We start from the raw sequence: 18,612 nt of genomic DNA, 5'->3' as shown, positions 1-18,612 counted from the left end.
ACATGTGATAGGAGTTGATCCCTAGACCACAAACCTGATGCCTACTCTACAAGCATAGGCTGCAACTAGCGCACTGGATTCACTACAATGGCCTCTCCCGCTTGATTAATGGCACAAGCACTCTTCATGTACTTAGCCAGAATGGGGTCCCATAACTATCTCGGTTAATCAGACCTATTCTACACATCCTATCCTTCTTTACCCGCATCCAAGGCTTGTTGATTAGAATGGGTGGATGAGGGGATGATGTCCATGTGCTTGGGCCTAAAAAAACTCTTGATGAGGCAATCACATCTACAGGAGACCAGTCCCTCCTCACAATTATGAAATCGCTTCTCACCAACGATATTAACCAGGCCATGAAAGCGCACAAGCTTGAATTTTCGCTAACTACTCATTATCCCATCTAGTCTAGAATTGAGAAGTCAGAGTCTGTGGGAGGCTGAACCAAGAGGCACGAGCAATGGGGCAATGAGGAATCACATGATCTATCATTTTTGAGAGAGCTCCACATCTGGTACAATGTTCACCTACTCTCAATGCTTTTGTGCATGTTCTAAATTTCTAATCACCGTGAGGAACAATCCTTCGAATTAATTTCTCCAACAAAATTAACCTTCTATGAAGAAAAATAAAAGAAAACATTTAGAAAAGATGGAAACAGTTTGGTTTTAGAATTGTAATTTCAACCCTATCAGATCTTAAAAATCCAAATTTTACGGTGTAATTATGTTTTGGAGAGGTCGAATACAAGGTTTCAATTTGCATAATCCAACAATTCTCTTGGAACACTCGAGGTAGTAGTTTCATACTTGCATTTGAAGGATCGTGCTGGAAGGGAGGGAGAAAAAAATAATAATAATAAAGATGATGAAATTGGAGAGAAAATAGGGATCAAGAGAGAAATTAAGGAAAAAGTGATGGCTTTACAAATGAAGCTTGACATCTGGCTTTGATAAGGAAACCTACCTTAACTCATAGAGTTTGGTTTGGTTCAAAAGTCTTTTTTTCTATTAAACTTCTACTAATTTATAACATACATCCACAGTTACATAACTTCCATTCTCATCCATGATTACATAACTTCCCTTCCAATGATGACCAATTATTACTGTATTAATTAAAATAACTTCATACCTCCACTAAACACTACATGATAATTAAAACCTACAATTACTTAGGACTAATAATAAGATAACTACCCGAGAGAGATTGCCGCATGCCTATGTGGCATCTTTTGCTCAGTACATAACATTCTATCCCCCTTAAAAATGTCATTGTCCTCAAGGACAAATAAATTGAAAGAAATAAAAACAATAATTGTCCTCCTGGATCCTATATTTTGATAGAAAAAATTTGAATTGACATGTCAGGACTTGTAGAGACGAGCATTTCCTTGAAGGAAGTGATGTATGATACCTTCACCTTTTTCTCTTTTTTCATTTTTTCTTTTTCATGATCTTTTTCTTTTTCTTCATCATCTTTTTCTTCATCTTCTTCTTCTTACTCTTGTTCTTCTCCCTTGCCTTCGGTTTTCTCAGCCATCATGGTAAGCTTTTCCATGATATTGATAAGTTTCCTCATGATTTCCTGTTGCCTCAACTGAAGTAAACAAACAATGCTTTCCAAGTTCTCCACCCTTTCTCTCATTCCTAACTTTGATGCCATTTGTTACGTGTGTGAAAGAGAAGGAGAAAATAAATTTAAAAAAATAATAAAGATGATGAAATATATATATATATATATATATATATTTTGGTGGAAACAACACTATTGTTACTGTATCAATTAAAATAATTTTCTACCTTCACTAAAACACGGCATGATAATTAAAACCTACAATTACTTATGACTAATAATAGGGGCATGCCTATGTGGCATCTTTTGCTCAATACATAAAGTGGTGTTTGGTTCAGTAAATCTTTGGGATGACATTCTTTAGAATGATAATTCCTAATTTTTGGAGTTGTTTGGTTCCACTAGGATGACCCTCATAAGCGAGCATCCTACTTCCCATGAATGATCATATTACAAAGGATGTGTTCCAAATCTGAGTTTACCTCAACACTTAGACTTAGATTTGAGTAACATTTTTACCACCTAGTATAAAAGGAGAATGAGAAAAGACGTTCTCTAAGAAAGCCAATATCTCAACCCGCGAGAAACATGTACTAACCGTAAGACAACTAAACAATTTTTCAAAAAGAAACATAATTCAGAAGAATGTCTATCAAAAGATAGACATTAAAATCCGATGCATACACCATTTGATTTACCGAACCAAACACCCTTAACAGATCCATTACCAATTTACCATTATTGAAGAACTGGAAGAAGAATCGAGCCAAAGTGAATGTCCTTATCACGGTTTTATCACAAATTCCCAAAGAAAACTGTTATGATGACGGCGCCGCTTGCCTCGATCCGATCACCTCTGCTCCGAGTAATTGACACACAGAGAGAAAATAGTAATCTGTAAATTGTAATCACAGGTCCCACCATCTTCACTCAGAAAAAAATCGTCTGCAATTCCGATCTCGTACAATTCCGTGAAATACCACCTTCAGGCGGTGACACGTGTATTGATACCAATACAATGGTCTAGATCTGATTTAAATGTCTCTTCACTGATTTAATGTTTTATTAGTTGTATCAGATCTGGACCATTGTATTGGTATCAATACACGTGTCACCGCGAAGGTGGTATTGCACGGAATTGTACGAGATCGGAATTGCAGACGATTTCAACCCACTCCACTCGCCATCCCCGAGATAAATCTCAAAAGGAAAATTAGAAACAGTAACCTTTCAACCCCCTTTCTAATAGATCAGAGTAAAGACATTACGAAGTGATAATTGATAAACGGAATGCGAAATTATTTGATTCTCTACCTCATGAGAGTAAATTTCAGAGCTTCGAGGAAGCTTTGGCTTTATCGATCAATCCTAAAACCTCACACAACTCCGGAAACGAAGACTTCCTTATATCGGCGTACACCTCCCCATCCCAATTCCTCCCGATCAACTGCTCCGCCAGGCGCACCGCAGCCTCCACCGTCTCCTCCGCGCTATCGTGCGCCGAATCGATCATCCCCATCTTCACCGCCTCGTCCGCCTTCACCTTCGCAGCTGCCAAAGCCACTTTTCGTCGGGCGATCGGCGAATTGATCTTCGACCTCATCAACGCCATGAAGTAATCAGCGAAGGTGAGTCCAATATCGAGCTCGCTCATGTAGATCACTCCCCTGTCTCTCCTCATCAGCACGTAGTCGTGGCTCAGAGCCAGTATGAACCCGGCGGCGGCGGCGTGGCCGATCACGGCGGCTATGGTCGGCAATGGAAAAGAAATCAGTTCCGCAACGAGTTGTTGGAAGAGATCGACCATGCGGGAGGCGGATTCGTTGCCGGCGGCTGCAGCCCATGCCAGATCGAAGCCGTTGGAGAAGAACTTGCCCTCGCTTTTGGTGACCAGTGCGGTGCCGCGGGTTGATTCCGCGCGGACTTGGCGGAGAGCCGAAAGGATCTGCTTGATGAGTTTGGGGTTTAAGCGGTGCTCATCTTCGCCGATGAGGGTTAGGACGAAGATGTTACCGCGCTTCTCTAACGTGCACATCGTCTTCGTCGTCTTCTGATCTTCGTACACTCTTTCGTTTCAGGAAGTGGATATGACTCATTTAATAATGGGCGAATGGTTGCAGTACGTATGTATTGCAACCTTGTTTTCACTTTCCTTTAATATAAATCATTCATTTATTAAGAATTAATATAAATCGTTAATTATTTTTACTATATTGTAACTGATTCCAAACTTTTAGGGTGGAGAAATTCGATCATTCTTATCTATAACTTGCTCTGATGGTTACATCATGGGTGTGAGAGACAATCTCACTTAGACATAATCGTTTCAACTTCTTCCCTTCTAATCAAGAAAAGTAGGATAATGATTCGAAATTAAGGTTTAAGTAATGATTTAACGAAGATGATGATGAGTCTTTGTATGAAAACTATGGTCAAACAATGAACAAAAAGAATGATTCTATTAGGATTTGGCTCGTCTCCAATGAACCTTCCGAAGATTTGTGGGTTGCCTATCTTAAAATATTGATAATTATATAAATTAAAGTATAGAAAGCTTAAGATAATGATGTTCATTTTTTATCAGAGCTCATCTTCTCCAATTTCCATCTATTTTGGTTGTTTTTTTTCAAAAAATACAATAACTGATTGAGATTATTAGAATTGGGTTCTCTCTGGATTTGGGTCTTTTCAGATGTGTATTTGGTCATTTAATCGAGATAGAAGAAGGAAGAAAGTGAATAGGTGGGTTGGTATTATAGAACCGATTGATACTTCCACAAATGAATACGGATAGCCCAGTTCAGTTTTAACACTTTAATGGGTTTTTTTTGGAAATCAAGAATAGAGAGAGAGAGAATGTAACCAGTTAAATTTATAGAGATAAAAAGAGATTATTTAAAATAGAGTACGTAAGTCTCTTAAGTTTGTTACACAACTTTGAAATTTAAAATTCTTTAATAAGGTCCATGATTTTTTTTTATAAAAAATAATAATTGTTTTGGGATAGATATCATTTTTCTTGTTAAAGAAAGAAAACATAACTACTTACCTAATAATTCATTGCTCATATCTATGTTTCATTTCCATTCATTGATTTTGACGAAATTATATCTTGACTTTTCTACATTTAAATGAGCATCAGCTTCTTCAATTTCTGTATTGACGTTTAGAGTCAGTTCATGTTCTTTGTTCACATTTCTAAACTTTAGATTGACTTAAAATAGCCTTGTCATTCTGGACAAACATCCGAGAGCATCTGATCTGAGAATAACTCTTTGAACTTAATCTTTGGTAGGATGCCTGAGTGAATTACTCTGGAAGGGCTAAATCTATGACTAATAAAATGAGAAGGACAGGAACTTGTATAGGTCTTCCCTTACAAGCCTCAAAAATATCCTAGAAACAGAACTTGATAGAAGAACCAAACTTTTCACTTCTGAAGAAAGGGACAGCCAACGAAATGATGCCACAGTCCATCTGCAATACTGAATGAAGAGAAGTAGCATCACTTCGAGATTACAAACCACCAATCACCCTGAATTTATTGGATTTATGTGGAGGTACTTTGTGGGCATGTTTGACATAAAATGTATTCCTCCCTAGAGTTAAAAAATGATTTTTTGAAACCGGCCCAAGTTGAATTTATTCCCAAATACATGTGCTTTGTGGATATGGATCCTCTATGGTATTAGGATATATTTGGAATGATAGGAACAGAGACAGATTTTCAAGGACTAAGTTCCAAATTTTCCCAATATGATTCTAATTATTGAAAGATTGAGATGGGACAAAGCGACATAGGAATTTTGAGATGTTCTAGTTTTTCCAAAGGGTTTCCAGTGGCTCGGCTTATTTGTAGTTGATTGGAAATTGGCTAATTTCTTTCACCCTACATTAGGTATACCGTTACATTACATTTTTAGTGGAATATAACATAGGCCTTCTCAGGACATGGCCTAGGCATGATGATTGCTGGTAACTATCGTGGTTTGCCTCGGTGTTTTGACAACGATGGATGCAGGACAAAGGTTTCTTCCTTGCCAACACTTGTGGCGTAGTAACTTAATACTTTTAACACAATTGACTACCCCTCAAATATATGCGCTTGCAAAGATGCTTATGATAATACAATGTGAAAGAGATCACATTGAATAATACAATGAGGACAAATGCGCGCGTGCAAATGCATATGTGGCCGTTAGAACGAAAGAGGGACTAAAATGTCTATATCAAATGAAGTGTATTTCAATCATATGTGATATCCAATGAAGCAATTAGTTTCTAGAGAGGGATCACCCTCTTTCTCTCTCAATTAGTTACCATTTACATGGGATACTAAACTCAAACTTAATATTATTTCGACTAAACTTTGTCAACCCCTTCCCTTCCTATAGAATTTGAAAAATTCAACCACTTCCCCTCATATAGAATCCATTTAAAATATTGTTATGTTTTTCCTATTTAAAACCCAAAAAATTCCCATGACATTACTATTAAGGTTAAAATGAAAATATAGTTAAGGGACTTTCTGGATTCAAACCATCATTCTCTCAAGGTATGGAACCATTTCCTACACCTCAAGCAGTCTATTAGTTGAGTTAAAGACCCATATTTAAATTATAAAATCCATGATCAAAGAAAGAGAAAGCCAAATATGAGACTCATAAGGAAATGATCAAGTAAATGCATGTGACGTAGTGTTAGGTGATAATATTCCTAATCTTGAAACGGTTTAAGAAAAAAAAAAAATCCTACAAACCTACTACTTAAACCCAAACCAACATCTACCAGTATCCAAGATCATTAGTTGGTATTTATTGAGCAATAGTATGTCAAAAAGAGTCCAAGATGAAAGCCTTCAATAAGAAGGTTTATTTTCCCATGTGGCCAAACATATTTTTTAGTGTGTGTGTGTGTGGACAAAAAGTGAACGTGCAATTAAATATATGAGATTTGCTGATGTAGGGGATTTCCTAGAAGACTAAGGTCCCTACAAGAGTGACTCAATTAAGGTAAGACAAACTTAAGGGGGCCTTGGGATTAGGTTGGGATTTAGATATGCTTAACAAAACAAGATTCAACATACAATAAATAAAGATAAATCAACATGTAGCTAGGAGCAATATCAATCGAAGCGGAAAAACACATAATAACTTACTAAAGCTTCAAGTGGGGACATGGGGAAGGGAACAAACGTCATGCGAATGTTAGATTCAGCACAAATCAATCTAGACACTAAACAAGATATGCAAACAATCAATGTCCTCTAGCAACCAACTAAAATAAAAAATCAACAAGGATTTTGGAGATATAATAGTGAAGAAATGTCTTAAAACAATAGCTAAAACAGGTATACACGAAGGGGCAAGTGCTGGTTTCAATGATAATGGGCTGCAAACATATAACAGGGGAATAATGGGGGTGAGGGTTTAGTTTAATTACTTACCTGTCTACTGTCCAAACAGAGAAGAGAAGAAGAAATGGAGGTCTATCGAGATTGAGGATTGCTGCCCAGATTGAGTGTTGTAGAAGAAAACCATCCAGAATTATTGCAGCTCTTGTTTGCTTCAAGGGAGGGCAGCCTTTATTGACAATAGAACAGAGAATAAAGTGCAGCAACTAGTCTTCGATTGCTTGAAGAAGAGGCAGCAGTATCCCTAACAGTAGTGCAGGAAAACAATGGTACTTTGATCGATCCTTGGCTGCTTGAGGGAGAAGCACTTGTCTTCAACAATAATACTAGAAAAAGAAAAATAGAGAGGTTGCAATATTGAGACAGCCAAGAGAAAGAGGGAGAGGTGTAGAAACTGAGAAAAAGAAAGGAGGCAAGAAAGAGAGGGGAAAAGAGAGGGATTAACGAGAGGGAGAGAATCGTGAGAGGGGTGGGGAGGTTTGCTCAAAGGCTGCTTTCAATAATTTTCATTGATTCCATCTGGCCTAGGCCACTACATAAATGATAAACTTAGTTATTAAAAATAAAAAGGTCAATTGGAAAGTAAAATAAAGACTTCCTAAAAACTAACAACTAGTAAAGTAGTTTCTTAATTAATTAAAAGACTAACAAGGAAAAGAATATTCTAAAAATAAACCACTAAACTAACAACTAATGGGGACCACAAGATTTGCTGAGATCTGGAAAGAGAGAGAGGGACTTGATCCAACGCTGGGAAGGCTGGATTGAGCCTCATTTTCTTCCTCCTTTTTCTTCTTCTTCTTTCTATTCTTCCAACCACAAAGATGGCTATTTCTTCTTCTTCTTGCGTCTGTACACCTTGACGTCTCCATCATTTGCATTAGATAAAGTTTGAGCTTAGTTAAAGTGCAAACCAAGATTGAAACGAAAACAATTCAAATTTAATTGAATTCAATTAAAAAAAAAAAAGGGGCAAGAGTGGAACTACACCTATCACTATAATAGTGTGGCAATGTACATGATGTATAAAAATTCAAAAGCAATGATGCTTAGTTTGACAGCATTATCTATGACTTTGGGAGGAGGGTTTCAAAGATGTTTGGTGGTTTCGACTAAATACCTTGTATGTGTTAAGTGCACATGAATTCAAAGTTAAATCATATTGTTGAACAAAGTGGATGGCAGGCTAGATCAAATAAGATGTGCAGTGTAGCTGAGGTATTCCAGTAAAAAAAAAAAAAAATTATCAGAAAACCCCATTTTGTATACTAAAGAACATCATACAATCAATTTGATTTAGGTATCAGGCTTTGTCCATTGTTGTATACATTAAGAACGACATTGTTTCATGTAGATGATTGCTATAGCTTACTATGCTATAAACACCAAGTTAAAAAGGATCTTGGTAGATTTGAACGACCATCCCCTTGGAACATTTTTAAACATGTTCATGTTCCAAGTGCTCTACCAATTGAGCTAAAGACCAGTAAAGTATAGTTTGGAATTTACAAGTAACCATGAAGCTATCAAGTACTCAAGAAATTCAAAAGGGCAAGATCTAATAGAAGGCAACACAAACAACTCCAAAGTCGTGAGGTGTAGAGCCTTGACACAAGGAAGGAATGTAATGCCTATGCTTGTTGCTATCAACCGAATAAGCAACTATGGCTTGTCAAGCTCATCCAAGAATCAACGGAAAATTAGCAGCAACAAAAGCAGGATCTCACCTCCATTATAAACCATATAGGCGCAATATAAAATCCAAATATAGGAACTTTCCTTGTGGTAAACACTTTGTCTTGTTTTAGCATGTTCACATCCTTTTTGTGTTTAGAAACTAAAGACTTTCCCTCTTCCTATACAGAGAGCTCTGCTTTGTTGTCTTTTCTTTGGATTTCCATTTCAAAGATTTGCATCCTATGGAATTTTACAGCTAAATCAACATTAGCAAATGACTTATCAACAGTTTCTAGATTTTTGCTACCTTTGAAGAGCACTTTCTCTCTCAATGAACGACGTAGCCAATCCTCAATGAATGCTACTGGGAGATAAACTACCATAAAAGATGCTCCTAAATATGCTATTTATAGTCTGTTAAAAAGCCTCGTTGAACAAACACTTTTCAGTCAAATGCTCACTAATTATAAATAGTTCTTTCTTGATTACAAAAAGAAGAAATAACTTGGGGAATCTCAAATACCTATACACCATGGTTTTAAGTATCTCAGATACCGATACGATACCCTTTGATACGTATCTTAAATTTAGTCGGTCGATACGATACACACCGATACGATATATTGAATTTTTTAAATCATTTCGTATCGATATATATCCTACAATACATACCGATATGCATCAATACACATCGATACGATACGACATGCCTCGATACGACTCTATGAAAAATATAAAATTGAGGTAAAATGTACGTTTCGGTATGTATTGGTACGTATCGGTGAGTATCGACTATCAGTATGTATCGATCGGTACATATCGATATATATCAGCACGTATCGGTGAGTATCGATATATATATATATATCGGTACGTATCAGTGAGTATCGATACGTATCGGCGCTACGGTCATATAATGGCCAATATGAGTAATTTTTCAGAAAAAAAAAACGATTTTTTGAAGGGTTTTTGTTCCAAAGTTGCTGTCAGCCATATTTCTCTCTAACTAAAGTGGAAATCAAGGTTGGGAACAAGGATTTTACATTTATGAGACAACTATAGACCTTGAATTCTTAGTACGATACCCTCAATTTAGTGTTTATGCATAATACATGTTATCAATAGCTTTTTTTAACAAATTCTTTATGCAAAAGTGTTTAAAAAAATGTTTCCTATCCATTTATGTGTGTATCTTTAGCGTATCTTAGTGTATCTCCGATACGATACGATACCCTCCGATACGTATCGTAATTTTGGCCGATCGATATGGCGACCGATACCGATACTTTAATCCTTGCTATACACATTGTAGATTCGCCAACTACCGATGGGGATCGACACTACTTCTAACACTGAGATTTGGCTTAGACTGCAAAGCGGCGTCTGAATCTAGACGCACCTATGGAAGTAGAAAACGGATCAAAATCCTCTATTTTTCTCAACCTTGTTTTTTCTTGTTTTGCTATCTGCAGAACACGACACGTGGACAACTTTAAGATCAACGGTCAAGGTTGGGTGAGGATTATTACATCCGGTGCGTTGGTCTTAAAGTTGTCCACGTATCGTGTTCTGCAGGTAGCAAAACAAGGAAAACACAGGGATGAGAAAAGCAGAAGATTATTTTCCATAGAAAACGCTTTCGTAGAGATGTGCACATAAACTCGCAAGAATCCCAGGCAAGCCCCACAGGGACACCCTCTTCAGCTGAAGTCTGGGCAGTCTGCCAACAAAATCAAAGAACAAAATCTATCAAAAATAGAGAAGATTTTAAGCAAATATTTCATGGAACTTAAAATTTAGAAATAACAACATATAGTCTGACCTTGGGGAAGAAAATAGCGACGGCGTCTTGGGCGTGGTCTTGCTCGACATTCTCATCATGCTGGATAAGCATGGTTTCATTCCTATTGATGATCTCTCACACTTTGGAAACTTCTGCTTCGTGCTCTAGTGCATTGAAGGATTTATTTTCTTGCACGATTACTGAGAGAGGGTTGGGTTTTAGAGCACATGAGAGAGAGAGAGAGAGAGAGAGAGAGAGAGAGAGAGAGAGAGAGAGAGAGAGAGAGAGAGAGAGAGAGAGAGAGTTTTAGAGTACTTCAGAGATAGAAGAACGACCTCCACCAGATCAGTACAGGAAGCAGAGACGATTCTACCGAAAGGAACAAAGTAGGAGGGTTTAGAGTCTCCAAACCGTTCATGGTAGAGTGGAAAGACCGGGAACATTTCTCCAACATCAAAATATTATTTTCCTAATAGTCAAGCAGGTCACACATTTTGTTACCCATGCATATCCTCCTCTTGTTTCACCTAGGATAACAACATCATCAATCATAGGAAGGAAACTGTATACCATGTATGATTATTCAAAGAGCATATAATTTTACCTTCCCCTTGGCTTAAATACCAGATTGTATTATAACAAGCTTATGATGATAATACAATGAGGTTAGAACCTGTATAAATGCAAACAGGACAAAACTTCATGATAATTCAGGACTAATTTTATGGTTTATTTTTGTAGGGGGATCACTCGCAGCCCTTAATGTCTCCACCTTAATTGGTTAGGAAGGCCTGTTTGCATTCTGTTTTTGACAGAATGCGAAATGGCTTTTGGCAGAGTAGTTAGAATAGACCACCCAGGGGAATATAGAGGCTGTCTCAAGCTTTCTCTTACAGCAGGGTAAGCATTTTCTGGTCACCCCCCCCCTGCCCTTTTTAAGCACATCAAACTGATTGTGAATTTCTGGCTGTTGTGATTAGCTTAGTATCTGGAACACTAATGGTGAGGGTGCTTAGTGCTGAAGTAGCTATAGAACCTACACTTGATCCTTCTTCACCTGGATCATAGTATAAAATCTCACAGAAACCTAGATGGCTCGTTGAATGACAACCCTGAATTCTACATAAAAAGCTTTGAAGGGAACTTTCAACTTCTTGTGTGTATGCTCAAATAGATGTCCCATGGGCTGAAGTAATGTCAGCTGTAATTTATTCATCCTTAGAATTACCATAGCCCTTGGTGTGAGGGCACTGCAGACCCTCACAAGATTAAACCTGCATGCATTGAGATTTTGCCGAGAAAGAAGATGAGCCATAAAGAATATTAAAAAGTGATCTATTAACTGAATGGCATCCTGGCGAAGGGGGGCTGAGCATTATAACAAACGATTGGTGGGCATAGGGTGTTTCTTGGTGTTTCGCAGATCTCATGCGTGAAAGCCAGAGCACCGCTTCTCTAACAGAAGATGGAGGGAGAGTGAGAGACAGTGAATCGAGGGAGGATTTCAGAGAAGGGAGTTGGGCAGAGTGGATGGGTTGATGAGTAGTTTTTTCAGATTTCTTACCTCTTTTCCTGGCGCATGAGAAGGAATCAAATTCATGTAAGATTTCCTATTAGGTGGGCTAGCATAGTCAAAGATTTGTTTCCAAAACCGATTTAGTGGTGTTAACTAAAGATGGAATAAGCAGAAAGAATCCAATATTATTGGTAAGTGATCTCTATGGAGATATTGGATTCTATTAGCACACCTTAATGGTATGAAATATTTATTACTATGTGTGGACCTAAGATATTGTTTCCTTAATGGAGAGGAAACCCTAAGTTTATTGCAGGGTTGGTCCCTATCCTCACCCCTATATATAGTTATCACTGACCCATTAAGTGAGGCTAACCATCAAAAGCAAAAGGGAAAGAGGGTAGACCAGACCAACATTGATCGTGTTGTACGAGGAGCATAAAAGAAAGCATTGAGGAGTATTTATTCTTCAGCCATAGATTCAGGTATGCCTAAAACTTGTTTTTGTAGTGTTTGTCGTACATGCTTATCGATCTTCATGAATCGTTCCGCATTTATTTTCTTTCAATGGTATCAGAGCCTCGTTCATGAAAAATCGATCGGCTGTACCATCAGTAATAAAAATCAATTTCTTCTCCTCGAGTCATTTTGTTTTGGAGAAACGAGAAAAATAATATATTATATATTATTACTAAATGTTAAGAACCGTACAAATTTAAAAAAAAAAAGTGATAAAAGTTGGTTGCTTTTACGGTTTACGGTTTAATTATTTTTAAAAAAAAAAAAAGTGACAAAGTTGCTTTTACGGTCCGTACTTGCTTTTACGGTTTGTTTAACAAAAAAAGAAAAAAAGGAGAAAGTGAGCTCATTTAAGGGCATTGTTCATACATGCTGTGTTATCAGATGATGGTGGAAACCCAAGGTCCACCGAATGCATATAATCACAGCTCACTTGATATGGGTATTGTGGGTGCAGGGTATCGAACCCTGTACCTCTCGGACGCAAAGAGGGCACCGTGCCATTTGACCCACAATCCCATATGGGTACTAGGGTTGCAGGGTATTTCATCTGTTTCTTATTTTTAAAATCTTAAAGTTAAATATAACATGCTAAGGTGAAATAAAGAATCAGGCGTTGGGCCATTGGCTTAAATGTCCGGTTTCGAATTTGGATCGGATCAGATTTTATTTGACAGATTCACCCTTATTTTAATAAAATATTTTATTACCATATACATTTATGCTTTGCCGGATCCATTAGAATTGGCATCCGATCGGATCTAGTTGATATTGAACAATATAAGTCAATTTTGTTTTTTGTTTAAAACTTAAACTTGAATTGGGCCAAGCCCATGTGTTTTTGTTTTGGTTTTTTTTTTTTTTAAACTAAAATTAATCTAATGGGCTAAGCCCATATGTTTTATATTATAGGAACTAAGTTAAATTTAGAAAGGGACTAATGGGCTGAGCCCATGGTCTTTTATAAAAGAATGGTTTGTTTAAAAAAAAAAAAACTTAATTTAACACTAATGGGCTCAAGCCCAACATTTTCTATACATAAATATTGTGGGCTAATAAATCGATTATTATGGTTCAATCAAAGAGAATGGTCTTCATTCCGAGATAAACATCTTTGATCGTTTACAACTTCTCTGAATGTCAGCTTTGATGTCGGTCTGTGATGAAGGGTAAGCTTATAGATCCAAAGACCCATCCTTTAAGTTATTTTGTTTTTAAGGTTAAATGGGCTGAACCTATGGGTGTTTAATGGTTTGTTTTAAGTTGCCCATGTTTATTTAAGTGTAATGGGTTGAAGCTTATGAGCCTAATTTGAAATAGGCTGAATTGAACCAAATTAAATCCGGTTTGGTAAGCCAAATTATATTGTAGACCACTACAATGTTGAACACGTATGTTTCAAGCATTGTTTGATTAGATCCAATGATCTGAATCAACATTGGTTGAGATCGATCGTACACTTGATCATTTGAGACTTAGCATTGGTATTGTGTCATAGGTAAAATAATAATAATAATAAAATCCAATGTCTTGATCAAGTCCCCTTAAAATGATTAAATCCTAAACCAACCCAAAATTAAGATAAATCGGTTCTACCAAAATTGTACTATGACTGAACCGATTAGGTTGGTCAATTCAGATATTCGACACATTGACCCCGAAAATTAAATCATTTGGGCTTTTCAATTGGTCGTCGAAAAACCCACTGAGAAAAGTCATCAACATTGACCGATGTTAACCGGAAAAGTATTTATTAAAATATATATATATATATATATCTATTATTTTTGTATTTAGTCATAGAACCAATTGGTCATTGATTAATATGTTGAAAATTGACTATGTTATTGATATTGTGAAGGATTTTATCATTTGAAATGGTCTTATATGATAATGGTCAATTTTCACATAATGTCTAATGAAGTTTTTAGATTTAAAACAATTATATTGGGAGTCCCAAGACCTTGTGAATAATAAAAGACCATTGGTCTTTTATAATGTTACTTTATCATATACTTGGGATGTTGTGGATAATTACTTAACTGGTCAAACCAGTGGGAGGATGTAATTATATATTCTGAAATGTTGTTTATGGTTCGACCAATGGATGTATGTTCAATATACTGGGTTGAATTTAAAAAAAAAAATGAGACCTATATTTTGTATTCCATAACTGTTTTGGAACACCTATAGTGTTTTGTCTTTATTCTCTAGTGGCTTCAGAATTGTATTTCTATTTATGCATGTTTTTGCACTGGTTTATCATTCCTATGATATTAAAAAAAGTCATTTATGAATGACATAGGCAGAAAATTAATGACATTTTATGTTTGCATGTCATATTCAGAATACTCTATGATGAATAGATATATTGGAGTTAAGTTGGGTGTAAGCTTTCGCATATGTTTAGCTGCAAAACGTATTTTTAGGGAACCATGAAAGGGTGATGTGGATTCCACCAAAGTGACGTATCTTGTTCTTTCATGGTTTTCCCTAGGGCAGCATAGTAGGTGACATTTCCCTAAAGATGATGTCACCAAAGTTAAAGAAAATGACAGTAACCTAAGGATTCTGATCCCAAAGGTAAGGGGATCTCAAAAGTTATTGTTCTTTTCACAATTAATACAAGAAAATGAGAGGACCAGTGTATTCCTGTCTTAAAGGATAAGGATACAGTTTCAGCTATAACTCTTGAGTGATATAGTCATTACAGTGAATGCATATGAATCTTACCAAGTTAAACTTTGTTATTAGTGTGGTCTATTTAAATCGATTTTTTGTGAAGATTCTTGTGCTAGAATTGACATCTTAAAGATTAATATTAATGATGATACCTATACACACATTTGAGATGTTATGACACAAGATCATCCTACGTTGTTTGTACATGTTGATGGTTTATTAACTATTTTCAGCATAGTTTTAATGAAATCCAGTTTTTTGAGTCTAATAATTGTATAGACCATAAATAGTTTATGCAAATGGAATTAGAAATTGTTTAATTTTAATTTATTGAAATGACTTCTGAAATCTATTTATACTGTTGACTATTTTGGCATTGTTTATTCAAGCCAACAATTAGATCTAGTTCTAATATGAACTGATTTTGACTCATATAACTGATATTTTTAATGGGTCATCTGGTTTTCACTCTCTTATATTAGTGGGAGAATAAATTATTATCCTATTGAGGGTAATAGATGTATTATACATGTTTTATTATGTATACTACACTTGTCGTTTCATGAATTTTAAGTCAATCTGGGTTATTTTGATATTTCTTCGATGTTATATTTATCATCCGTGACATCAGGTTTCGTCACGAGACACATAATTATGAGTTTTGACACCCATTTATGATTCAAAATATCACAAGTGCATTGTTTAAGTAATATTTTTCCGAATTTATATGTCATATTTGTACTTGTGATACAGTTCAATTTTATTAAAAATTCATCGAGATAAAACAGATATATTATATTTGAATGATTTAAATGAACTCATTGAAGTTTTAGTGACTTATTGGTATAAAGCTTATGAAGTTGTTTATACTTACTATGGATATAAACCAACATTATCTTTATTTATTAAAGACTTATTGTTGTTTTTTAGCCTATAAGTTATTTGGTTCATGTGCCCTATTAGCTAAATAATTTTCTTTTGACTTGAAGAAATTATGGGGCTTTATTATGATTGACTTTAAAGTTTATGGGCTAATATTTGTGTTGGATATTAAAGTCATTTGGGTTGAAAGTTCATATTTGTATACAACTTTGTATATCTAATGAATTATGGATAAAGTAACATATTTCATGTGTTTTTTGTTATCATGAATAAATGATATGAACTTTCATATTTTTGTTATCATTATAAATGATATGAACTTTCATATTTAGATTTTTATTTATTTATGGTAATGGCTGGAAGTACAAAACTGTCATACTAAGAATGTACTCACTTTGATAACTGTTAAATTATGATATTACCATATTGACTATTAGGGTTTATAATGGGTTGCTTTTGTGGGCTTATGTTGAATATTTTATCAATTAAATACTGAAATAGTTCATCTTGTTGTTTGCACCCAAAATCTAAACCCACGGGCATTTGGTAGCAATCCAAGTCTATAGGTTATTTTATAATTTCAGTGATTACGCTTCCACTTAGTGGGCTAGTTACTGTGATTGTGAAATTACTAGTGACTATTCAGGATGGGTTGCAGTCAAGGAGACCATATGGCGAATGATGTGCTCTTGCCACCACAGGTGAGTCTTCATTTGGTCGGTTTCGCTTGATAGTGTGAGGGTGACATTTTGGGCTTCATAGCTTTGGAGGTTCTTGTCTTGCCACCACAGGTGACGGAATCTTCAAAGTGGTGTTGTTTTGAGCGTCTCGCCTTGCATGTGAAAGATTTCACTACGTATTGGGCGATCTTGCCACCACAGGTGTGACCCCGATGACGTCGGATCTTTCCCCAGTTTCTGTTTTCCTACAGTTATTGAAAACAATACTGGGATAAATCTGATTAATAGCCCAATTAGTCAGATTTAATTATATTGTTGAGAAGTTTAATATGCTTTCTGTTCTTGCATATTGTATATTTTGGTAAATATGCATGATTATATTTGTCAGCTTTGACTTCTCAGCTATTTTCTGTTAAAAAAATTTGAATGGTTCCAATTTTAAGGAGTGGAACTAATCCTTTAATATTTCTCTGGCTATTATGATAATAAATTTTAATCTTAATTGATGAGCCTCCTAAGCCAGTGATTGTTAATTATGTTCAAGCTAAGGTTCTTTATGAAAATGGGAGGAATCGAATAGGTCTATCTAAAGATCAGTGGGAGTAAGCTCATGAATCATAAATTTCTGTAGAACTATATTATTACAAATTGTTGACTCTATATCTAAACCATTGAGGATGTTCTGTGATAACTCCGCTGCGGTTCGTTTCTCTCATAACGTAAAAGTACTTCAGACTCTAAACACATTGACATTAAGTAATTTTTTGTCAGAGAGAAAGTTCAAGAGTCACAGATTACAATGGAACAGATTGTTACAGAAAACATGATTGCAGATCATCTTACTAAGGGCTTGACTCCAAAAGTCTTTTAAGAACATATCACTAATATGGAACTTGTTAGTTCTTTTGATGTATTTTATTAGTGGGAGCTTTGCTCATATATCCAGTTGCATCTGAGTTCAACATTATTATATTTATGAAACATCATTATTGTTCTCAAGAATATATATGCATTTTATGGCCATTTGTTTATGTGTATACACTTATTTATTTATCTCCTACAGAAAATTGAGGTTATATGTGGTGTATTTACCTCATTCGGTATCTGAGGTTTCAGTCAATACACACATATCCAGTCGCTAGCAAAGCCTCGTTTGATTGAGGTCTAGTGCTAGTGTTGTGGGACATCCGGACCCAGTCCCAATGAGCTTCTTTATTGAAGCTTGAGCGTTTGGGAGACGCTTGTAGTTAATGAGACCTTCGGTATCTGTCTCATAAGGCTCATTTGGTTTTCGAGCCAGGACCAATTTGAAAATAGACATGATGATCACTATTACATGTTATTTTCATACCACACTTTCATACTGTTCAGCCCAAGTCGGTGATGTTATGAGCACTTTGACGTGTGTGGTCTCATACCGCTTTAGATGTGATGATCAATACGGTTGGGTGTTTGTAATTCTCATTCGGACCAAGGCATTTGGTTTAAGGTGCACTCCATTCGACACTGTTTTGTTTGTGGCCACATTCAGTTTATCTAAATCGGAGAGTCGTTTTAAATAAATTTTAAAAATCTAAAACTTGTGACATATGCTGCCTAAGTGGGAGATTGTAAGATTTTTTATTAGGTGGGCTAGCATAGTCAAAGATTTGTTTCCAAAACCGATTTAGTGGTGTTGACTAAAGATGGAGTAAGCAGAAAGAATCCAATATTATTGGTAAGTGATCTCTATGGAGATATTGGATTCTATTAGCACACCTTAATGGTATGAAATATTTATTACTATATGTGGACCTAAGGTATTGTTTCCTTAATGGGGAGGAAACCCTAATTTTATTGCAGGGTTGGTCCCTACCCTCACCCCTATATATAGTTATAACTG

The 18,612-nt window shown here is 35.9% G+C and overlaps 1 protein-coding gene across 2 annotated transcripts; it reads right to left on the bottom strand.

The window, feature by feature from the left end:
- Positions 1-988: 988 nt before the first annotated feature.
- LOC122069068 (enoyl-CoA delta isomerase 2, peroxisomal-like) lies at positions 989-3,787 on the bottom strand. 2 transcript variants are annotated; one of them, XM_042633013.1, is made up of 2 exons: positions 2,893-3,787; positions 989-2,447 (listed from the first exon to the last, which is right to left on the bottom strand). In XM_042633013.1, exon 1 carries the CDS (start codon positions 3,611-3,613, stop codon positions 2,909-2,911), a length of 705 nt encoding a protein of 234 aa, XP_042488947.1. In that variant the 5' UTR covers positions 3,614-3,787; the 3' UTR covers positions 989-2,447; positions 2,893-2,908. The 2 variants fall into 2 exon arrangements, with proteins under 2 accessions (XP_042488947.1, XP_042488948.1); XM_042633014.1 differs by having other exon boundaries at positions 989-2,434.
- Positions 3,788-18,612: the final 14,825 nt, after the last annotated feature.

The sequence above is a fragment of the Macadamia integrifolia genome, unplaced genomic scaffold (assembly GCF_013358625.1).
Source record: "Macadamia integrifolia cultivar HAES 741 unplaced genomic scaffold, SCU_Mint_v3 scaffold530, whole genome shotgun sequence".
In the NCBI taxonomy this organism is placed as follows: Eukaryota; Viridiplantae; Streptophyta; class Magnoliopsida; order Proteales; family Proteaceae; genus Macadamia; species Macadamia integrifolia.
The sequence above is the reverse complement of the archived record's forward strand: the minus strand, read 5'-3'. Positions and strand labels throughout refer to the sequence as shown.

Bases quoted from the DNA above. Each gene is read 5' to 3' on its own strand.
- LOC122069068 (XM_042633013.1), bottom strand. From the start codon at position 3,613: ATGTGCACGTTAGAGAAGCGCGGTAACATCTTCGTCCTAACCCTCATC.